Source organism: Neovison vison, chromosome 3 (genome assembly GCF_020171115.1).
Source record: "Neovison vison isolate M4711 chromosome 3, ASM_NN_V1, whole genome shotgun sequence".
Taxonomy (NCBI): domain Eukaryota; kingdom Metazoa; phylum Chordata; class Mammalia; order Carnivora; family Mustelidae; genus Neogale; species Neogale vison.
Genome location: NC_058093.1, coordinates 154,559,376 through 154,584,335, shown reverse-complemented (window position 1 = coordinate 154,584,335; position 24,960 = coordinate 154,559,376). Strand labels below are relative to the sequence as shown.

The 24,960-nt window shown below is 36.6% G+C and overlaps 1 protein-coding gene across 1 annotated transcript in view; it reads left to right on the top strand.

Moving 5' to 3' along the window:
* PIK3C3 (phosphatidylinositol 3-kinase catalytic subunit type 3) overlaps window positions 1-24,960 on the top strand; it is a 143,412-nt gene that overhangs the window by 97,836 nt on the left and 20,616 nt on the right. Inside the window, exons 20-22 of the mRNA XM_044243073.1 lie at window positions 14-98; window positions 6,780-6,854; window positions 19,431-19,599. Of these exons, the coding sequence (XP_044099008.1) occupies window positions 14-98; window positions 6,780-6,854; window positions 19,431-19,599 (329 nt within the window). The remainder of the gene's footprint in view (window positions 1-13; window positions 99-6,779; window positions 6,855-19,430; window positions 19,600-24,960) is intronic.

Genomic DNA, 24,960 nt, shown 5'->3' with positions numbered 1-24,960 from the left:
TTTATCTTTTCAGAACTTCTTTAGAAAGTACGCACCAAGTGAGAATGGGCCAAATGGCATTAGTGCTGAAGTTATGGACACATATGTTAAAAGCTGTGGTAAGTTTTTCAAACTCTGCTTTCTATTGGTACGTTGGAGTCAAGGAACTAGGCTATCCCAATGTTGCCGTATTCATACACATTTACATTTAGCACTTTGTAGGATTTTATCTTAGTCCTTGTGGGCTGCTATAACAAAATACCAGAGGTTGGCTTATAGGCTGGAAGTCCAGGATAGGGTATACAGCATGGTCAGGAGAGGGCCTTTTTGGGATGGAAGACTTTTTGTTGTATTTTCATCTGGCAGAATGGGATAGGGAGCTCTGTGGGCTCTCGTTTTTGAGTTTTTAGGATGGTCAGCACCTCCTAATACCATCACACTAGGCATTAGGATTTCATTGTGTGAACTTTGGGAGGATGTAGACATTTCGATCACGGCAGATTAAAATTCTCTATAAGAAGATGATTAAAAGATACAAAATCCTGATAAAAGAAGTCATTAATGTTTTGACATAATAGTAGTAACAAGGTGTAAAGTCTATTTAGTCTTTAATGGGTTAACTGTGCTAAAATTACAAGTTATCTCTTCCTGGAAGCTGTTAATTTTCCCCTAGATTTTCCCTGTGTTTGCTTAACTGCAGTTAGTAGACTGTGGGAAAAATCTCAGCAATAATTATGGTTTAGATAAATCTCAAGAGCTGTGTTAGAAGGATGCCTCTCAAGATATTTTATTTTATGGTGCCTTCCTGGAAATAAGTAAGTGGTAGAATGCCATAGAGATTAATTCATATGTTTTGATCATTTATGCCTACCTATCCTCATGAAGTTTATATTCTAGAGGATTTTTTCAAGATTTTCTGAAGAGGTTTTTTTGTTTTTTTGTTTGTTTTTAGTAACTGGATTGTTTTAGGGAGGGTTAATAAAGGAGTTGATACTAGATTTGAGCCCTGGATGGGATATGGTATATAACAAGTCATTCTTATTTTATTAAAATTTTATGGTTATGTTCCTGTTTATACCTATCCTTAAGTTAGGGGGAAGCAAGTAAGGGGTTTAATAGACATGTAACAATTACATTTAAAGTTTCATGTCATTTTATGTCTTGTAAACTGTTTCTTATACATGGCATTTTTAAAGTATTTTTCACAATGTTTCTGTGAAGTAGTACTCTAGATTATTTTAGACAACATAATTTCTCCCCAAATTTATACTTGATGTTGTAGGTTTGGCTTAGAAGTATAAAGAAAATGTAATATTCCTGGGAACTTTAGAAGCACCAAAATAAAATATGTATGTATATTAAAATCCTTTACGGTTTTGATCTTACTTTTACTGAAGGAATATAACATGTTACATGTAACTGTGTTTACCCGTAAAAATGACCACATACAGTGTAGATTTAAGAACTAAAAAAAATCAAAACATTCCAGAGAAAATGTATTCTTTCTTTTTATTTACCTTTGCTCTCCCACTCTGGATTTTTCTTATCTTTCTCTCCTACCTTCCCTGCTTTCATTCTTTTCTTTCCTTTTCCTCTTTCTTTTCTTTCCTGTTTTTTCAGACCTTCAGTTCTGTTTTCTGTTTTCTGAAAAAATTACATATTATCTAAAGACAGGCTGGACATCTAAGATTACTCACATGACAGATCATACTGTCTTTTATAACAAGCCTTGCCGATCAGATCTCCTGTACATGGCCTCACTGTGGCTTGGGCTTCTCAGAACTGGGTTCCAAGAGGAACTCTAAGAGACAGGAAGTAGAAATTGTTGGTTTCTGAAGGCCTGGACTGAAAAGTCACAGAGCCTGCCTGGACCCAAAGGGAGGGGCTGTAGTTCCTACCTTGAATGAAAAGTATGTTAAAGAATATGTGGCTCAGTGGGTTGAAACCTCTGCCTTTGGCTCAGGTCATGATCCCAGGGTCCTGGGATCGAGCCCCACGTCCGGCTCTCTGCTTGGCGGGGAGCCTGCTTCCTTTCCTCTCTCTCTGCCTGCCTCTCTGCCTGCTTGTGATCTCTGTCTGTCAAATGAATAAATAAAATCTTTAAAAAAAAAAAAAAAAAGAATGTGTCTCTCTCTCTCTCTCTTTTTTTTTTTTTTGAAAGATTTTATTTATTTATTTAGTTGGCAGAGAACAAGCAGGCAGAGGGGGAGTGGTAAGCTGAGCAGAAAGCCTGATGCAGGGCTCGATCCCAGGACCCTGAGACCATGACCTGAGCCAAAGGCAGAGGCTTTAACCCACTGAGCCATCCAGGCGCCCCTCTCTCTTTATCTTTATCCAGTTCTCAGTATCTTGTTACATGAGATATTTCACATGCCTTCCAACAATTACCTTGTGTCTTACTGAACTTTTAGATAGTTACTGTAAACTTTTTTACATCATAAATCTGTTTGATAAAGAATGCTAACTTTTTCTAGTTGAAATATATATACACACATGTCATCTATAAATATTGACTAAAATTTGAAAATTTTAGTAAAATTACTAGAACAGTATATTGCGGATACATGTCAGAGTGTTGTACCTTTTATATAGTGTTCTATTTTTTCCCAAGACCTAATGAAAATATGACTGGCTTTTTCATTTAAAAAAAAATAGCAATTTAAATTATACCTCTTGGACACTTAAATTCAAATTGGATCTTGTTCCTCTCTTTTTTCCCCAGTGTTACACATTTATTCCTTCCCTGATAATTGATTGATGGTAGGTCTTCTCTTCATCTTATTTTGAGTAGCCTTCTGTTTCATATGTATCTTGCTGTGTTACAGAATCATCATTTGTGTTTCAGTGAGTTTGGTAGCATTCCAAAGTTTGGTTACATCAGAGGTTGAAAGTCATTACTTTAATTTTTCATTAGAGGAGTTAGTGATTAATAAGTTGTTAGCTACTTTGTACTAGAATCTGGTTATTGGACACTATCATATAGATGTATGTGTAACTTTCATTTTAGAAAGTAAAGTTTTGGGTCGTGGGCAGACTGTAAGAAGAAAGTAATAATAGTTAGGGTGACATTTCTGGATTATGCAAGGTGTCAAGTCTATATCATGCTAGTAAATGTGAGAACGCTACTTACTCTCACACACATATCTTTACTAAGTAAAGGGAAATTATTGCTTAGTTGTCTAATATTTCTCTGTATTTTACTTTAAATCAAAGTTGTATTAAAAACTAATTTGAATACATTTCACATGGGGTCGTAATACTAATGGACAGCATCCTTTGGACAAGATTCTCTTGGACGGGTATAGTATTTCCACTGAAGTTAAAGAATAGCTTCAGTTCCTCTAAAAATCCCTTGATCTACACTGTGCCATCCTAGGTGTTCTGAATCTATTATCTGTGTCCTAAAAATTTCTGGAGATCATCCCACTCTTAATTCAAATGTCTTTTTCAGGATGTATTCTTTCTCTTAAGCATTGACAGTTTGAATTATTGGAACACTCTCAATTCACACCCCCACCATGTATATAAATGTGAAAGAGGGAAGATCATACGGTATCTCACTTGACCTAAAAAAATATCCATCGAAAACATTTATGGCCCCAGCCCACTGAAGCAGGGTTTAAGGTGCTTTTCCATACATTTCCCGTTTCCACTAGAAAATAATCCAGTAATAACAACGAAATGTTATTGTGAAAGCAAATGCAGTGATAGTAGTGTATCAAAACATCTTGCCCTATCAATAGAGACAGGCAAAATTTATGGCATGTCAAGTTACGTAAAAACTTTTAGGTCAAAAGTACTGTTGCTGCACGTATGAATCGTTACTACTCTGTAGGGACAGCTAAACAATTTGAAACAAAGTAGTGGCAAAGCTAATTTATAATTAACAAAAAAGGACGTTGTACCAAACAGTAGCTCAAGTGCATTGGTACATAGTGATGTACTTTTTGAAAATTGCGGTTCAGTTGTCCTTGTAAGCACATTATCAGTAGGAGTTTGTATCCTTCACAAGTATTGAGCGACAAACCAGATTTCCAAGTGGCTCACATCTTAGAGAGCTCAGTGTACTCAGTGCTTATAAGTTCTCTTTTTGAATACCAGACTCAGAATCCCTGGGTAAGTCACTTACTGGGTGTTCTCTGGGGAGCCAGTAGTCACTTGCGGAATTGCACATTTGGCAGCAGTGTTAGAGCGTGCCGCTGCTGCACGTCCAAGCTGCAGACCAGCAGCTTCGGCTTCGTCTGGAAGCGTGTTTGTGTTGGTGAATCCCAGTGCTTGGCCCCTCATGTTTTGATTGGAATCTTCATTTTAATAGGATTCCCAGGAGATTCTTATGTACATTAAAGCACTAGAGAGGGCTTTCCAACCTTCTCTTGTGTTTAACAAACTTCTCTTGTGTATGGCCACTGCTTCTAGAAATTCTGATGCAGCAAGACTGAAGTGTGTCCTAAGCATCTGTGTTTTTATCAAGCTTCTAGGTGAGGGTGATGCTTCCAGTCTGTGTCTCATGTTTTGATAAGCTGCTCTGCAGATCAAGAGTCAGACCACTTTTTCTCACAAGCCCTCCATGTAGAAAATACTGTAGCCCAGATTCAGGCCACGTGGTCTCTGGTGCAGCCATTCGACCAGGCCATTGTGGTGCTCAAGAAATATGCGGGGTACCTGGGTGGCTCAATGGGTCAAGCCTCCGCCTTCAGCTGAGGTCATGATCTCAGGGTCCTGGGATCGAGTCCCACATCGGGCTCTCTGCTCTGCAGGGAGCCTGCTTCCTCCACTCTCTCTCTGCTTGTCTCTCTGTCCACTTGTGATCTCTCTCTGTCAAATAAATTAAGTCTTAAAAAAAAAAAAGGAAGAAAGAAAGAAATATGTGACTGGGTGTAGCTGACTTCCAGTAAGCTTTATTTATAAACTATAAAAACAGGGGTCCAACTTTGGCCATCAAGCTATATTTGCTCATCCTTTAAGTCAGTGACCCTCAAGTTCCTCAGTGGATCACTCAGTGTGTCAGTGGTTGAATTCAGCTGAAGTTCACATAATCTGTAGTGGTTTATACACACAGGTCATTAGTCTTTTGTAGGAATCCCAGATGTCAGCCACTGTGGTTGTTTCAGCTGCTTATAGATGTTAGGGCCAGCCAAGGTTTTTGTGATTCTCTTGGCCTTTTCCCTATGTCCTAAATGACTTTTGCCAACACTTTTGCCAACACAGTCATCAGGTTTGCGGTCTAGCTAACCTGGAGAAAAAGCCTAAAAGGCCCACTCCTTGACTCAGTCTGCTCCGTCTTTGAAAACACTCATCACAGAGCTACATTTACTTAGTTCCCTGGGCATGCCTAAGTGCAGGCGAGGCTGGGAAACACATTCTGTTACCTAGGCATAGTCTCACCCCCCACATCCTGGTTTTGTGTTAAGGAAGAAGCATAGAGAGGACAGTGCATGGGCGAATGACTAGGTCCTGTCACACTGCAGGCTCTATTTTTTTTTCCCCCCCCGCAGGCTCTATTTTGAGAGTAACTGATTTTGTTACAGTTAAGTGAAAAGTGTTAGTAGAAGCATTTTTTGAATGATAGTATGTTTTCCTACATTCTGTACATATGGATATAGTTTCAAATACATATACTATAGAATTTTATCTGTAGAACATGGTTAGTTATTCTGAACAAATAAACTTGAGTTTAAATATCTTGGGGAGTATTACACCCATCTAAATAGCCATTTTGGGGAACATGGGCTTTATAGTGTGGAAGTGGCCTGAGCAAGAACTTTAGAATAAATTCCAGCCTAGTGACCTTGCGCAATCTTGTTAAGTTCTGGAGCCTCAGGTGTTTTCATTTGGATGGTAGTGTACTTCACTGGCATCATTGTAAGGGTTAGAGATGATGGATGTAGTGTGCGTACCTAAGTAACCTTCCATAAGTTGTAACTGTGATTAGTTAATTAATAATTAAAGATTAACCCAGTAAAATTAATTTAGTCATTAACAGGTGGTCCAGTCTTTTTTCTACATACTAACTGAGATAAATATGTTTTCGTAGATACTGGTATAGTCATTTGTATGTTTGCCAGTTGTATATCTTCTCAGGCAATAGAATGGAAGAAAATAACCTTCAAAAAGGTGTTATTTGCTTTATTTTGTTTGAGCATTTTCAACACATGACAGGTTTCCAGACTTTTTAGAAGAGAAAGATAAAAGAATAAAGCTAGAGTCAGTGAGTGACTTTGTCCCTGGCTCTGCTCATGTAATTTTTCTGAGTACTTAAGAGGATTATGCTTTGAACTTCTTAAGTGCTGTTACCACTCACATGAATTCTGTTGTTTTTCTATCTGCTGACACAATTGTTTCTCTAAAGATTTTCCTTTTAAACCCTGCATTTACTTTTGTTATCTTATAGATAATAGGGTAGTGGGATGATTGATTTCATTATGTGTATTTCTGTAGATACTTCTTTTTCGCTGTCAACTGTAATATGTGTCCAATTTGAAATGAGAAGTGGGAGAATCATGTTATAATTAAGGCTGCTGAAGCCTGAATTAACTTTTGATACAAGTGACTTTTGTAATTTGACAAAATTCTACAGGATGTTATTTCTCATGCAAATAGTAATTTATATTGAGTTTCAAGTGATAAACTCTTCATAGAATCAAAGAAGATGCCATATTTGTGAATTTAGGTGAGGTATCAAAAAGTAGTCCTCAAATAGAAATTAAAGTAACAAAGACTGCTTTTATATTCATTTGTGTGTTTTAACCTGGTTTGCATGTGTTTTTCACTATTTTTTGTTTTGAACTGTTACTTTGCAGCTGGATATTGTGTGATTACATACATACTTGGAGTTGGAGACAGACATCTGGATAACCTTTTGCTAACAAAAACAGGTAACAACTAGTGGCTACTAGCACATACATACATTTTATATGCCAGTGATTTTTACTGTGGAATCTGCTTAGTAACAAAACAAGTTACATAAGTGGAAATAAATCATATATGTCTTAAAAGTTCGTTTATATGATAACGTTTGAAGGAAACTCTCATCCCTTTTAAGAATCATTTTAGTAATAACAGGTGGTCATCTAACCCTTACTTCTAAAAATGCCTCCTTGGGTAGAAGGCCCATAATGTATGCATGCAGTTGAGTCTCTTACCGTAAAGCTCTAGTTAGAGTGTCAAAATGTTCTTTCTCTTACTTACAAACCGTACTTAACTCACATTAACCCTTATCTTTAATTTTTTGCTTTTCCCCTTGGAGTTCCATGGAATAATCATTCTAATCCCTCTCTTTCTGTTAACTCTTGAGCCCGTGGCTTTAACACCATCTCTAAGCACACAACTTCCAAATTTACAGCTCTGTACTTCAGTCCATTTCATGAAGCTTTAGCCTGAAATATCCAACCACTTACTTGACATCCCAGTTAGGTGGCCAGTTGTAAAAGTTGTTCCCTTCCTCCATTACCTGCATAATAGTACCTGCTCCTCACTTCATTTTTTCTGTCTCAGGAATTTGTAGCATCATCCACCCAGTTGTTTAAGCCCCAGGCTTGAGAGTCATTTTTAATTTTACTCTTGGCATCATCTCATTATTAAACATATTAGCAGATCATGTCTACTCTTCTCCAAAATGGATCATTAAGTTACCCACTCTCTTCATTTCCACTGCCTTGACCCCATTTGAAGCCACCAATGCCTTTTGCCCAAACTATCTGAATAGAATCTGAGCTCTTCACTGTGGTAAATTTGTGGCTTCCCCATACTGACCAGGTTGAATGAGTGAATGTCAGACTATTCCTGCCTCAGGCAAATGCCCCTGTTGTTTTTCTCTCTGGAAAGCTCTTCTCTCAAATCATTTCAAGTCCATCTTTGGTTAGTAAGCCTAAATTCCGGGGGCATCTCCTAAGAAGAGCCATTTTAACTGTCTGATCTGAAAAGGTGGATAGCTGCACACTGCCCTTCTCCATTACTCTATTATAGTTTTGTTTTCTTTGAAGCACTTAACCACTAGCCAAAGCCCTTCTTTTTGTATAATTCAGCAAATATTTACTGAGCACCTCCTGTGTGTCAGGTATTGTTCTAGGTACTGGGGATACCAAAAGGAACAGAATAGGCATAAATCAAGGTCTTTGTGGGCCTTGTTGACTTCTTATCATCATCTCCTATTCAGGACGCAGGTTCCATGAGAGCAGGGACCTTGTCCATCTGGTTTGCTCCTGTACCTGCAGAGCCTTGAACAACACCTAGCTAAAGTGATTGATAAATCACTGTTGACTTAATGAATGAGTAAATATTGCACTCTCTGTGTAGTCTTTTCTTCCTGGGCTAAATAATTCAAGTTCCTCAAACTTTCCACAGAAAATAGATTTTAAATTACTCTTAAAATGGTCTCTTTGGTAAGAACATTTTCCGTTTTGTTAGTATTCCTTCAAAATGTGATACCAAGAATTTAGCACATCAAATGTAGCTTCATACATCAAATTAGTCTAATTATTATATGCGACTAACCCTATTAATTTTCATCATCTGGAATTTCATATATTTAGTTTTGCTTAGTTTGAAAAATTCTCTATGGTAGAGACTGCATGTGGGGGGGCACCTGGGTGGCTCAGTGGGTTAAGTCCCAGGATTGAGTTCCTCATCGGGCTCCCTGCTCACCAGGGAGTCTGCTTGCCCCTCTGCCCCTCATGCTCTGTCTCTCTCATCCTCTCTCTCTCAAATAAATTATTTTAAACAAAGAAAAAGAAGAAAAAAGAAATTGCATGTGGAAACCATGTCTCTGTCAAGGCCAGGCAGTTTTACTAACCAGGACTAAGGAATGTCATAGAGGTTCTTGCCAAATTTGCCAATTTAGCAAAGGATATTTATAAAATATTGCAGTGTATTTGGAGAGAACTGTAAGTTGGAAAAAGTTGTCGTGTTGTCCCTTAACTGCCTTTTTCAGTTAAATCTTTTAACCATAAGAATCAGAGTGCCAGAGTGATTCCATTTGTTTTTGTGTTGTAATCATTTGATAATTACATTGGAATTATCTGCTGTATAGAGTAGCATTACGTTTATAATGTTATTTTCACATATGTTGTCTCTTCATGTGGAAATTGTTAAATAATAGACCTCTTTCTTTTGAACTTTGAGAACTGCTCTGTGTGTGTGTATATTTTGATAGGGATATTTTAGGAATAAGATCAGGAAAGCGGAGTCAATTTAATATACTTCTGTGATCAGTTACTTATCATGGTTACTTGTTTTAATGGAATTAGAAGTATAAAAATTTCAGAATCAGGTTTTAAGCATCTTGTCACCAGTTTTCCACTAGAGGGTGCTCCAACTTTGGCTTTAAAAATCCAAACCTTAACCTACCATGTGCTAGATGAGAGACACACACTATTTCTTAAGAAACAGCATTTCTTTCAGTTATTTTTTCTTAACTCGTCTTTAGTTATTGCATCCATTTATATCATACAGTTATCATGTTAAGTCTTACTAGCATAAAGTTTTTAATTTTCAAGTTCAGTTTGAATGATATTATGTAAGGAAATACCAAATATGTCAAGACAAATGAAAATAAAATGCATTCTGTGACTTCTAAGAATTTATGATTTATTTTGAGTTTTTTTGTGTTTATATGCATTTTTTACTGAAAGTCCGTATTTCAAAGAGGTATTAAGTTATATTAATTACATATATGTTGTAATTAGACTTTGTATAGTTTAGACAACTATTATATGTTGAAAGTGAATTTTGAATGTGGTTCATTGCAGGAAGTACACTTCAGTACTTGTAGTTAAAATGCCTCAAATATCATGAAGCCCTTCCCTCGTTTGTTTTAGATCCCTTATGCCTTCAACACAGACTATGACATGTTAAAATTTGAGATTCTCTTCTATAACCCTACAATCTCAGTCTTGGAGGAGAAAAAAAATTGTTTTTTAATGACAAATAACATTTCTCTCATTCTTCAAAATAAAATACCTTCTGTCCTCTGATTTACCAGCCTGAATAGATATAGTGTCTATGTCTCTTCTTTGGGATGAAAGTGGTTTGAAATGGTAATCACAGTTCCACTGGTTGATCTATTTCTAGTTCCCCGGTAAGACAGATGGAACAGAGAGGAAGAAGACCGCTAAATTTCATTTTACTGGGGATCTCTTAGGGATTTACCCCCAACACACTTCTACCTATAAATTTAGATGACACACAAAAAGGTCAGACTGGTAACTTTAGAAGTGTGTGGAGGAAAGTGTTTCACAACATAGAAAGAATTGTAAAATTTATACAATAATGTGCAAAAATGCAAAATGTGAGTCTCGATTCCAGATTTCCCAGAAGTTTTTTTTTTTTTTTTTTTGACTGTATTTATTGGTTTGTGGATACTTTTGCATAGTTGAAGTATCCTTAGCTTGTCCAGCAGAGGGCGATGTGTGTCCACCCTAGAAGTGAAAGTCTGGAAATTCCTTTGTCAGTGTATTGCCATGTGGTCCCTTAGAACATTGTTTGCCTGAAGCAAATTTGGAGTGAATGGTGTTTCACTTATTAATCCAGCGATATAGCATTTTCTGGGCAAGAAATTAAAAATTTAGGCTCTACAATGGAATTGAAAAAGTTTTTTTCAGAGTTGGTGTCCTTTGAAGAAGCTTTCAGAAGTTTATCCAGGGTAATTCAATTGTGGCAGGGCTCAAATAGAACATAATATGAGTTTATCTCAGCTCTTGGGAAAGTTTTTTTTTGTTTTGTTTAGTTTTTTGCTTTTTAATTTTCTAAAATTTGAGGGGAAAAAAGAAGACCAGTATAACTGAAAAACTTTGTTCTTTATGATATACAGACTTTATAATAGGATTAACTTTTAATATTAGTATTTAAGTAACTGAAAAACATTCACAAGTGGAACAAGGAACTTGGTGTCTGTAGTAAATGGAAAAGTTCTTTGTAGGTCCCAAGGATGGCTCATCCAATCTGGAGTTGTCGTTTTGTGTAGTGAGAGGAGTTGGTGGCTTTTTGTCTGTCTCAGCACTTCAGAGTAATAAATACTATGAATCTTTTGTCAGAAAGCTTGAAGTTAAGAAAGTCATTGTTAGCCTAATTGGGCACTTTTCTTCTTTATCATTCTTTAATTTTATATGAAATTGACTTACTTTCTTTTTTAATTCTGAGGAACATTCTCACATAGGAGTTAATATTCAGGCTCTAAAGTAAAAGTCTTTGGGTTTAAATTGTCCCTCCACCATTGGGTTACTTTGGGTAAGTTACTTACATCTGTGACTCAGTCACTTTTCTGAATGTGCAGATAACAGAACCTCTCTTTGGTGGTAGTGTGAGGGTTGAGTAAGATAATGTGGTAGAGTTTTTGTGTGTCTGGAGCTTACAGTAAACATTCCTTCATGGCTGGCTAACTGTTATGGTTTTGTTTGTTTCACTACCAGGAAATAAGAATATTTTCCTTTTTGGCTTATGAAGCTTTTATTTGGAGTCATAAATTTAGACATTAAAAAAAAAAACCTCAAAAATTCCTTTTTCCCCATCATAAAATCCAAACTCTTTTAAGGTTACTGCCTTTTAAATTATGTTTTGACTGGCTTTTTATTTTGGTAGTATAGGAAGGTTTATTTGTTTATTTACTTGTTTATTATTTGTTTATTTACTTGTTTTATTTGTTTACTTTTGAGAGGGGTGTGGGCAAAGGGAGGGAGGGACAGAGAATCTTAAGCAGATTCCATGCCCAGCATGGAGCCTGATGTGGGGCTTGATCTCAGGACCCTGAGTTTATGACTTGAGTCGAAATTAAGAGTTGGACACTTAAGAGACTGAACAACCCAGGTGCCCCAGTATTGGAAGGTTTATAAAAGAGAAACAGCCAATTTGACCATTGATTTTATCTTATTCTTTCTGTGTTTTAAGGTAAATCTTGATATTTTGAAAAGAAACATGTTTGATTCTGTGTTTTGTTTTTTTTTCTTCCCCATGGGGCATAACACAGTAGTTCAAAGTCTTACCTAGAAAGAATTTTGTTAACTATTCAAATGGTGGCGCTTCCTAAGCTATTTGTATTTAAGTTAATTAGTTTGGTAGATAAAATATACTGTAAAATCTAAATCTATATAGACTTACTTTCTTAATGTGCTTATTTATTCTCTGGGACTTGAGAGAAGGGGGCATAAAACGTTTTATGCATTTAGTAGGCACCCAGTAAATGCTTTTAAAAGGAATAAATGAAGTAAGTTTTTCATGTATTTTTAACCATCCTTAGGTTTTCTAGGATAATCTGTTTCCAGCCTACACTTATTTTTCTATAGACTATGGGCATAGTATTTGTTGTTTACCAATTTGATTGTTTTTTTCTCAGTTCATGTATGCAAAAGAGAACCAGGTGCATGAGACCACCCCCTTTTAATCTATAAATACTTTTATAGTCTTTATTAATCATTACTTTAGATGGTTAGATAATGAGAAGGACTTACATTCATGTGAATAGTTTTCTTTTAGACATTGTTTAAAATCTGAGTTTTTGAAAGGTTCTTGAATATTCAGTATCAGGAAGTCAGCCTTCTTATGTTTACTGAAACCTGTCATAGGGAAAATGTTAATGATTGTTGTAAAGGGTCCTGTTTTTCTTTTTATTTGTTTGTTTGCTTGTTTGCATAAGTTTATTTTAGAAGGTCATTGTTTCTTCTCATTAGAAGTAATAAAGAGTGATAAAGTGTTATACTCTTTGTGCTTAAGGGGCTTCATGGAGAAAGTAACTTAGACTGAGTCATGAAGAATGTGTTGGGTTTCTATGGGATATAAGTGGAAAAAAGCACACATTCCAGTAAAAATACCCAGAAGCTGAAATAAGCAATGCCTTTGCAGGTAACACAGGTTACCTGTGGTAGATTGGTTGAAGGTCACATTGTGGAGACAAATCAGTCTACCTCCTTTTGTATCACCTTTAACACGACAAAGCTTAATTCAGTTGAAGTAAAACTGTAGATTAAGATATTCCTTTTTTTTTTTTTTAAGTTTTCTTATTAGGTGATATAGTTCTTAAAGTTGGGTAGACACTGCATTTGTTTTCTTTTGTAATGAATGATTTTGGACAGGGTTAAATTGTACTTTAAAGCATTCAAATTCTACCATAGACTAGCAACCATAAATTAGATTAATAAAAAGTTAGTACATTTTTTAGTAACCCCTTGAACATAAAAATGTGTCAATTTTTAAAGTAATGGGGTTATACAACACAGGGAAACTGTAACCATTAGTATTGAATATGAATTTTAATTCACTGAGGTAATTCTCCTAGCCAGTGTCCCCTCTCTAGTGACTTACCTGCACTTGAGAGTTGCATTAGTCAGGATAAAGTAGGTCAGAAGTCCTCAAGCTTTGGCTTGTATCAGTATCACCTAGAGAGCAAGTTAAATTACAGATTGCTGAGCCTTAGGCTCAGTTTCTCATTCAGTACATATGGTAGGGTCTGAGAATTTGTTGAGAAACCTTTATTGACTTTAATACTTTAATGACTACAGGGAAAATGAAAATACGTAGCATTTAAAAATTGTTTTTTCTTTACTGTTTGGCCCCCTTTTCATTAGTTAGCTTAATTTCGTCCCTATTCATAAGAAACCTAAGATCTTAACAGTTGAATGCGAAAAAAATTATAGGAAATACTTAGCAGATAATTGGAATGTCTGTACTGATCTGTACTTAGGTATGTCTTACTGTTCTTCATTACTCAAAAACTGAAAAACTGAAAAATATTTCATTACTACTGTGCTTTTAACTGTAAGTGAAAATAGCTCTAACTAAGGATATTATAAGAGCTTAACTAACTATTAAGTAGGAGTATTGGGAGTGTAGCTTAGGGAGTATTTTTAATTCCAAAAATATAGCTTCCATTGCATCAGCAAGTGGTTGGTGGTTCACCACCTTCTTTTTTTCCTGGGTTTCATGCTAAGACATTCACATAAGAAAAATACAACATTCATGTAAGAAATAAAGGCATTTTGTGGAAAAATAGTAAAATGTCAGGTAGATACTGAAGAGTGAGAAACAATATATAAGTAGAGTGGCAGGGAAGAATATTTCAATTTGAGTATTGTGTAGGGTTTTCAAAAATAGAGTTTGGATTGTGGGGAACAGAAGAGAGTCAGGTAGAAGGATTAAGCAGAGGTGTAAAAAAATGAAATAAGTACAATTTTGAGATTGGTTGCTTGTAATTATTGGATAGACAAAAGGGAAATTTAAAAAAAGCTTTCCTATGAAATACTGTTCATTTCAGCAGTATCTGTTCTCTTTAATCCAAGAACTACAAAGGCTTTGAACCACAATTTTAGAAATAAGTTAATGTCACAAGGAAACTTAATTAGCACCTCTTACTCCCTTTGTATTGCAAGTCAGGGACAAAAGGAGGTAATTACAATCAACATTCAGTTTGTTTTATGTACACTTTAATTCTTGACTGTTTAAGATTAATAGATTTGTTAATAGATTTGAGTAAATCCATACTTTCTGAACTTCTTAATTAAACATTTTTTTTTAATTTCATGAAGTGCGTTTTTAAAATCATTACAAGTTTCATTTTAGACATTAAGTTTGAAAGAGCCATTCCCTTTGGTACCAGCGAGGATGAATTTCCTTAAAACATTAATAGCCTCTTCTCAGAATACATGACTCTTTGAACTTGCAAAGCATAATAATGGTTTCATTGTTAGATACTGAATCTTTTATGCCATATAATTAAGCAGTAATCCTGTTCTTTGAGAGTTTTCTTCTAAGAAGGATACTCTCCATTTGCAAGCAGTGACGCAGAGCTGACATTGGCGTTCCAGTAATGCCTGTAGTGAAATGGAGAAAAGTGGTTAGGTTTCCTATTAAGAGATGGATCCCATTAAGTAAGCCTTGTGTGATGGCTAATACAGTTTGATATTAGGGTAGCATGATTTATTTTTAAAAATCAGTTTTGAATCAAAGTTAGGTCAGATAAGTTATCTGCTCAAGTGCTGAGTATCATTAGAAATTATATTGGTAACAAAACATTTTTTTTTAAAGATTCATTTATTTCAGAGAGAGAGCATGTGCAGATTGGGGGAGGGGCAGAGGGAGAGAAATCCCTCAAGCAGACTCCCCTCTAAGCAAGGAGCCCAGCAGGGGGCGGGATCCCATGACCCTGAGATCATGACCTGAGACCTGAGACCACACCAGCAGTCGGCCTCTTAACCGACTGAGCCACTCAGGTACCCCAAAACAAGACATTATTTAAATAATTAAATAAAACCAAGGAAACTTTATCTGTACCTATAATATCATAAGTTTCTCATCTCTTTAAGTCTTGAAGGGTAGAATGGTATTTGTCCAACAAATTGTAGAAGACAAATGGGAATTCAGTGAGAGTAAAGCACAAAATGAAGAGCTTAGATTAGCGGAACAGAGGATACATGTGTAGTTGAAGGCAGTGAAATCCTTAACAGAAGTTGATCAGGGACTTTTTACCAAATCATGGAAAATTCAATGATAGCATACTCCTTTGAACTTCAAAGGATTAGGAGATGAAGCTTTCCCAGTAAGTCCTACAATTATCAAACTCCTTACTCTAAAAGTAGTTTCTTATCTTTTTGGAATCATGGACTTCCCTTGGGATTTTGGTGAAGTCTATGGATTTCTCCAAAAATCAAGTTTATTTGTGGTTGGGGACCTCTGAAGCACATTTTGGAATTCAGAAACAGTGTTTTTCAGTCGTGAGTAAGACACAAACCCATTGTGTTGATAATTACATTTTATAATTTAAACTATGTACAACATAAAACCTGATATTAACTTCTTATGCATCTATTCTTCTATAACTATAAGGTAAAAACAGATTTATAAATTAAATCATGTTATAGACTAGCAAGATGTAATCCAGCGACATTATTGTGACGGATGAAGTAATGCTGAAACTAAATTGTCATTTGGAGGGCGAATATGGTGAAGATAGTATAGTGTGAGTTTGAGGTCAGGATGCTGTTAATATTGTGTCCCCTGTGAATATGCTTAAACAGCTTTTCTCTTCTTGAACTACTTTATAACCTTTGTTCAGGATGGTGTCATGTACTTTCAGGATATAACCAACCACTTCTGCTTTTATTACTATTAGCCTGAAACAATTGAAGTAGCCTTGCTGTGTAATACCAACCCAATCAAAAACAGTGAAATTACAGTATAGTACTAAGTAGCAAGGATCTAGGTGATCCAGATTCAGCCTCTGTTAATTTTTGTAGGTGTTCATGGAAACAAAGATACAAAAATTTTAAAACAAAACAACTTCCCGCAAGAACTCTCTGGTTTCTAGAAGGAAATTTCTTGTATTAACAATGTTTATAAAAGTTGTCTAAGCTGTAAATGTGAAATTGAGATATCATCGGTTAAATACATACAAACTAGTCACACTGGGTGCTTTTGCTTGGTCGGCATTATTCTAGGTTTCAGTGCTCTACAAAAATAAATAAAGCGAGGTTCTTGATTGTAAGACTCTTATTGGTTCAGGAAGAGTTTAGTTTGGGGCAGAAAGCTAAGTGAACAAATAATTTCATTACACACTTACCTGAGCCCTTTTGATGTGAATAGGTGGGGTAAAAGCCTCACTAGTAACTTCTTACCAGATGCGTGCCAGATGGATGCCTTGGAGGTAGCCCCGGTGTGAGCTAGAGGAACCATTTCACTAAGCTTCTACTTGTTGTTTTTGGGGAAACAACACCCTTTTCCAATTCTCTGCGGGTCCCTTGCTCTCTATATCTAATTGTAATTCTTTCTCCCCTCACCTCCTAGCTGTCATTTACTATAGTAGATAGATAAACATTTGTTTAAAAAGTTCTTATGAGACTTCCGTCAGTTCCCCCAATTTGAACAGAACATTTTAAACCTGGTATAAGTTAAAAAAAAAAAAAAAAAGACAAGGAGCTGATATGGATACATGGAAAACTGGTTTTCAGTGCAGTGGTTGCACTGATAATAGCCACTTATTCCATAACTGGGTGATGATAGTATTTAAAACCTGGGAAGCTTGTTAATATGCATATTCATATATAAACTGTTCTTTTTCTTTATCTATGAACTCCATGTCCTAGATGTAGTACAATGTCTGCTCTCTACTGCCGATCATTTTCAGCCTAGTTTTCTTTACTGTTGTGTGAAAATAGCACCAGTGTCTATGAATTTTACTTAAATTTGGTATCAGTATTGCCTTACATTTGGACTTTTTTTTAATTACTTGGCCTTGGCAGACCTGAAGTTCTTTCTCATTTTCAAAGTTGTATAGAATTTCCAACTTAATGTATTATTTAGTTTTTCATTGTAAGAACAATGCCTGGAAAGAGTTGCAAATAATAAGATTGCTTATCCCTTTAATATTTAATTTTACTAATTCCTGGCAGTTGTGGTCTCAGGTATAAGGGATATAAATACCAATTCAGTATATTTTAAACATCTTTAAGATGGCAGTTAATATTTATTTTTGAACAGAGTTTAGTATTTAACAATTTTTTTTTAAAGTGGTATTTGAAGTATTTAAGATAAACATTTGTAAACACCTTTAAAAGACCTGGCTATTAGATATTAAGTAGCTTAATTTATCTTATTAAATAGATATTAGATATCTTTGGCTTTACATTCAGACTAAAATGTTTTTTTTCCTCAGGGGTCATAGCTTCCAAAATGGGACAAGGCTATGGATGTAATCATTCTTGATTTAATTGAGGTTTTTTAGTTATTTTGCTTGACACACTCATCTATAGCTTATTTGGAAATAGTTACAATGACAGACATTGTGTACCAGACTGTGTATCTGGTACTGTGCTAAATATTAAATGTATTGTCTCTTACTTCTGTCTTACAAGGTAATTAACAGTAATGACCTATTTTGCAGTTTAGAAAGTGAGGCTTAGAAACATTAAGGTGCTTTGTCAGGGTCACATACCTGATTAAGTGAAATATGAAAGTGTCCGTTGTACTAAAGAGCAGTTACACCACATCCCAGTACGTCACTGTTCACCTGGGACTTCATGGCCACACCTGGAGTCATTCTGTGCACCTCATCGTTTTCTATTTCCAACAGTGACCTAAAGGTGGAGCAAAACATTCACAGATAATAGTAATAATGCTCAGAGCAAGAGGTAGAGAGTTTAGCTAACATGTTAATGGTAGAATTGATATATAAAAATATTTTGCAAGATGCCAGAAGTATACCCAAATTTAGTACATGTACTTGAAGAAGAAAAGTTTTTGGCTGCTACCCTTGAAGAGGCAGGAAGCGGATACCTGAGCTTCCCAAATACATGATGGAGGATAGGTTTTCACATAAAATAGGTCATATAATGGATTACAAGACAAATAAGAGTGGGCAGATTGCATGAGGGAAATTTTTTGGCTGGCTTTTATTTTTTTAAGATTTTATTTATTTATTTGACACAGAGAGAGATGCCAAGAGAGGGAACACAAGCAGGGGGAGTGGGAGAGGGAGAAGAAGGCTCTCCATGGATCAGGGAGCCCAACTTGGGGGCTCAATCCCAGGACCCTGGGAGCATGACCCAGGCCGGCAGATGCCTAATGGCTGAGCCACCCAGGCACCCCTGGCTGGCTTTTTAAATGAATTCATTCCTTCATTCAACAGTGAGTGCCTACTGTGTGCCAGAAACTATTCTGAGGCTGGGGATACACAAAACAGGCATAAATCCCTTCCTTGATAGAGCTTGGGTTGTAGGATCCAGGGAGCTACTTTTTGTGTTAAAATATATGCCTCTTTTTTACCTACTTGTAAGTCACAGGATGCTTTATGAATTCAGATGATGAGTCATTCTCTAAAGTGAATGATCGGTCACATTCTTACTATATATCTTGTCTGTGGGTTTAGGTAACTGTCCTAGGGTTTGTCATCATGGGCACTGCATCTGTCATCAGCTCTCAGCAGACATAAATACTGTGGCTTCCTACTCTGCAGCTACCAAGTGACATGGATTAGTTAAAAATGGTTCAGATGAAGCTAAGAATATAATTTTGAAATTTGGGGGATTTTGTTTTGTTTTGGTAAGGGGAATAGTGATAAGTTAAAGGATTCATTTCAATAATATTTAAAAGAAGAGATCTGCTTATGAATGGAATTTGTGTAAAACTTCAGCATGAGAAATTTGTTACAGGATACTGATTTCTGCTAATACCTTTAAAAGCTATCTAGCCTTTGGCTGTCTTTGGTTCTGAAGATCTAAAAGTGGAATATAAATTAATATTACCCTGAGATTATTTTAACTGTAGTTTCATCTGAATAAATGTAAGTTAAAATGAACTTCAAAATGCTCTGAAGACCACTCCTAAGCCTGGGTTTAGAGGATTAAACAATTTAATAGACTTCATCATGAATTAATATTATCAAAAGATACTGTTTATACCAGTTATATGACATATCCCCTTCTCAGTTTTTAAAGATATTTCTGGAAACAAATGAGTTTCTTATCAACATCCAGGCAAACTCTTCCACATAGACTTCGGATATATTTTGGGTCGGGATCCGAAGCCTCTTCCTCCTCCAATGAAGCTGAATAAAGAAATGGTAGAAGGAATGGGGGGCACCCAGAGTGAGCAGTACCAAGAGTTCCGTAAACAGTGTTACACGGCTTTTCTCCACCTTCGAAGGTAAGTTGATTTGCTTGACATAAAGAATAAATTCATTTCATAGAGCAAGAAAAGGAGTTGTTCAAATGCATACATTCTTTAGCATCACTCTTTTCCAGAATGACACAGGCAGAGTATTTCTTAATGCATGGTATCTATTTTGATAAACTGATAGCAAAACAAAAAAGAATTTCTTGCTTTCCCATTAATTATTTGATTGCTAAATGCCACCAAATAGGAAGCTAACCTTACATAAGATTAGGCACACATGGAGGCTTCAAAATCAGTGGGCTAAAATCATTTTAGTAAAATACACTCTGTATACCTTGACATTGTTGGGATGGAGAAAAGATTAAGAAGCTTCATAACCATTCACATCTCCCTGAAGCCAGTCTTGAAGGATTATAATCACGATGTTGAGTTCTTTTCCTTCTCCCAAGCTCTCTCCCTACTTCTTTATCACAGAATGAAGCATTTAGCTTATTGAAAGTGATACTTTAAATAAAAGCATCATTTCATTTTTGTTCTGTAGTAACTTTATCAGCCTTAGTTTCAGTTGCTCTAAAGGAACATTTAGAAGTTTGTTAAATAATGGAAGAATAAATGTTACATTGATTTTGTGTCTTTTAGTACCTCATCAGTCATCCTGCTAAAGGAAGAAAGTTTATTTTTCTCTATCCTTTCTTCTTTCTCCAGTGCCACTACATCTCTGCTTTCTTCATCCTAGTTTACTTAGGACTTAACATATATCATCAGGAAAAAAAAAGTAAGTCATGTTTGTTAAATTTAGGACATGGCTCTGGTCATTAGTCAAAAATGGCAGGATCACTTTACCCAACTTAACTATGTGGAAACTCCCAGCCCAGTACGCACACCTTCTTTCACTTCTTCCCAGTGAAAATACAGAACTAGTAGACAGGAAGTTGCCTGTGCACGTCGGCTCTCTCTTGTGTCTTTGTAACCTCACTTACTCATGCAGTGGTTAGAACATAGACACTGTGAGTTTATTAAATGAGAACCCCCAGAATTTCTGCCTCATACCTGGGGTGAGGTTATGTTCCTGGGTGATATTGATGCTGCTTGTCCTAGTAGGAGAATGGCTGTCCTCTATTAAATAATCAGATTTCATCTCCGCAGTGACTCATTAGGCCTTCATTGTTAACTCAGTCTGTACCATGTGTCAAGAACTCTGACGTGCATGTTACAAACAGCCGTACTATTTATCCTTTAGGTGGCAGAGTGACTCAGTTTTACTTACCACAGAAGCTGAAAGAATAATGAGATCAGTGCTCTTTGATTTGTCTGTTGATGCAGACGCACTTTCAGAGAAATGAGATCAGAGTTCCACTTTAATATCTGGAATTTTTAATTTAAAATAGTCAAAGCCTACTGAAAACTAGATGGGACCATGGCATTCTCAGTGACAAGACAGACAGAATGATATGAAAACTAGAGAAATGTCAAAGATGCTCTATCTTACTAAAAGCAGAAGGAAAACAATGTGCTTTATAAACTGTCATTGATAATGGATTAGTAGCAATTCAGTAGAATGAAAAAACAGGCAGGTTATTAATGTGGAGCCAAAGTTAACTTTCATCACTACTAAGAAAAATCACAGAGATTAATCTAAATAGTTTTATGTTAAGTCTTCATGAAAACTGCTTTTTTATTTTTTTAAATTTCTCTGTGCTTCGGTTAAGATCACCAGGACCCTAATCTTTTAATCTACATTTATTTTTCGTACTTTCAATTTTTTAAGAGATTTTATTTTAGAAGGAGAGAGTGTGGTGGGGAGGGGCAAAAGGAGAGAGAGAGAGAGTCTCTCAAGCAGACTCCATGCTGAGCACAGAGCCTGATGTGGGGCTTAGATCTCAGGACCCTGAGATCACTACCTAAGCAGAAATCATGAGTTGGACACTTATGCCCCCAACATTAATTTTTTTTTAAAGATTTTATTTATTTGACAGAGATCATAAGCAGGCAGAGAGAGGAGGAAGCAGGCTTCATGCTGAGCAGAGAGCCCAGTGTGGGGCTCGATCCCAGGACCCTGGAATCATGACCTGAGCCAAAGGCAGAGGCCTTAACCCACTGAGCCACCCAGGCGCCCTGCCCCAACATTAACTTTTTAATACTGTTTTTTAGAACATGGTTCTGTTAGTAAGGACTTGCCTTTATACCATAAGAGTTAACCTGATACTTAAAAGCTAAGGTTAGTTGGCATTTTTTAAAATTAGGGTTTGTAGGTATGACAAACCACCTTCTTTTCATGGTTCTTGTGGATAGTTGATCATTTTCTGCAGCAGGAAATCGTTCACTAACATTGGACCTTGTAACCAGAGCAGTTCCTTTTGAACTAACTTATGAATGATTACAATTGTATTACAATTGTCAGAATACATTTTATGGTGTTCTGATTTTCATGTAACAGAATACATTGTCATCTCTTATTAATCAATACCTAACACACCAATTATTGGTAAATTTGGTTTTTGAATACTGTTTTGTAGCAAGAGTAATGCTAAAACATTTTAAGTGTCCAAGGAAAACGTAATTCCTTCTCTTAACCCACATACATACCAAACACTTAGGATCCTAATACACTTAGGATACAAAGACAGCCTAAGTTTTCCGGTAAAAATACTGAAATTAGGAATGCATTTGACTGTATCAAATAAAGTTTTTACATTGTCTGAGAATGTTTGCATAGTTACCAAATAGGCGTGACTTTATTGATCATACTTCCTTTCATCATTATGTTCATTGTTCTCCCTCCTTGAAGTATTACACTTACTAAATAAATCTTTGTTGTAGGATTCTTGATATTTGTTGCATGCAAAGTGGATATATTGTAGGGGAAATAGACCCTATAGGGTCTACACTATAGGAAACCTCACTTGATGTGCTTAAATGCATCTCTCTTTCTAGTATTGAAGGTTTTCAGTGAACAATTTAGACCATCTTTGGATGACCTTATATTTTCTTTTGATAATGGTTTTAAAGATGTCTAGTAAACTTTTAAATCTATTTTTCTGTGTAGAATATTGAATTACTATACTATTTAATACATACACTTTCTTTTGGGGGCGGTCATGTGTCCTATCTTAAATGGAAAATTCAGCTTCATAGCAACAGATGTAGAAGATTAATTCAGTTAAGGTAGTGACAGATTTTCTACAAAATAATTGGATGTTTAAACTTCTTATGGAATATCCATATATTTGTTTACATTTTGTTTTCTTTTGCTACAATAATAGCAGCGTGGGTGGCTTAATTAAAACCAACAGATACTCCAGAAAACATTAATGTTTGCCTTTTAAAAAAGAAACACACATATGCTTCCATGAAGGCAAACATTTTATCATAGATCCTGGCTGCCCGTTAGAATTACCTGGGGAACTTTAGCGGGAAAAACAGTTTGTTTGTTTTTTTTTAAAATTGTTTTTCTTTTTTTTTTATTATTATCATTTTTAAAGATTTTATTTATTTGACAGAGAAAGATTACAAGTAGGCAGAGAGGCAGGCAGAGAGAGAGAGGAGGAAGCAGGCTCCCTGCCAAGCAGAGAGCCTGATTCGGGACTCAATCCCAGGACCCTGAGATCATGACCTGTGCCGAAGGCAGCGGCTTAACCCACTGAGCCACCCAGGCACCCAGGGGGAGAAATAGTTTTTTGTTTTTTGTTTTTTTTTTAAAGATTTTATTTATTTATTTGACAGAGAGAAATCACAAGTAGATGGAGAGGCAGGCAGAGAGAGAGAGAGAGGAGGAAGCAGTTTTGAGACCCGTCAGATTTACTTGGTCTGGGATTGGGCTAGGGCATTGATATATTTTTCTTTCCAAAGATTTTATTTATTTATTTGACAGATAGAGATCACAAGTAGGCAGAGAGGCAGGCAGAGAGAGTGGGGAGGGAAGCAGGCTCCCTGCTGAGCAGAGAGCCGGAAGCAGGGATTGATCCCAGGACCCTGAGATCATGACCTGAGGTGCAGACAGTGGCTTAACCCACTGAGCCACCCAGGCACCATGGCATTGATATTTTTAAGAAGCTCCCAGGTAAGTCTAATGGACAACCCGTTTTTAGAACGTCTGAAATGTCTCTTTCAAAACTGAGCCTTGTTTTCCCCTCCCTGTGTTACTGTGTGAATCTACCCTGTGATATAGTCTGAGATTCCCTTAACGGCGAGACTGGGAAATCCTGTATAGTCAATAGAGTAGAATGCAAGTAATTGAAGGTTCATTGAAAACACATTTTTTTCCCTGATGTAATACATAGCAGCTGGCTGTACTTTGCTGATGCCAGGTCCTTGCAGTCCTTTCAAGTGGTTCTTCTTGGTTTCCGTATCCTACATGTCTCAAAGCTTGGTGCCTTCCATGCTCCCTCTTGCAACTTCCAAACCATGTCTTTCCTTGCTTGCTTAAAGGAAAGCGATAGCACACACACCGTGAGATCACTCCAATACATATCCTCCCCACTGCTACCTATCATGTATCTCCCCATCACCCTCTGTTCCTTGAAAACTTGTATTGCCTTCTTCGTGACTACTGCTGTGACTTCACCATTCATATGTTGCGTGCTCCAGCCACGACCTGACCTCTGGGGGCCTTCTTCTCCTCATGTAGAGCCAAACTTGTCCACTCCTTCTCATCAGTACCATTAACGTAACCCTCCAAAATTTCAGTCACAAGCTTTCCACTCTCTTACCAACATCTTCTATTCTTACAGCTTATTTTTGCATTATACTCATTCCTGGAATTCTGCAACCTCATACATCCAAGTCTTACCACCCTTCCACCATATAAAATCTGCCTTTTCTCCTTTCCCCATTGAATTTTATGGCCTCAAACTATGATCACTGCCCTTCTCTGAACTTTCTTGCACAATTTTTATCAAGTCCTGTAACCTTACCTGCTGATACTTGATCTCTAATCAGAACTGTGTGTCTTCTTTTTCCTGCAGTGCATCAGCTGTATGTCACTAAAGAAAAGCCAGCATTCATGGTGTTTTCACTATTTATTTATTTGACAGAGAGAGAGACGGAGAGGGAGCACAAGTAGGGGGAGTGGGAGAGGGAGAACAGGCTTCCTATGGAGCAGGGGGCCCAATATGGGGCTCCGTCCTGGTACCCTGGGACCATGACCTGAGCGGAAGGCAGACGCTTAATGACTGAGCCACACAGCTCTCCATCACCATTGGTTTTAAATAGTGTTTCTCAACCGGAGCTCTTTTATACTTCCTCTTCCCCCAAAGCACATTTTGCAATGTCTGGAGACAGTTCTGGTTGTCACAGCTAGGTAAGCACCGCTGGCCTCTAGTGGGGTAAATTAGGAGTATTACTAGACATTGTACTCCTGCCCAATTCTTTATTCTCTTTCATAGCCCATCT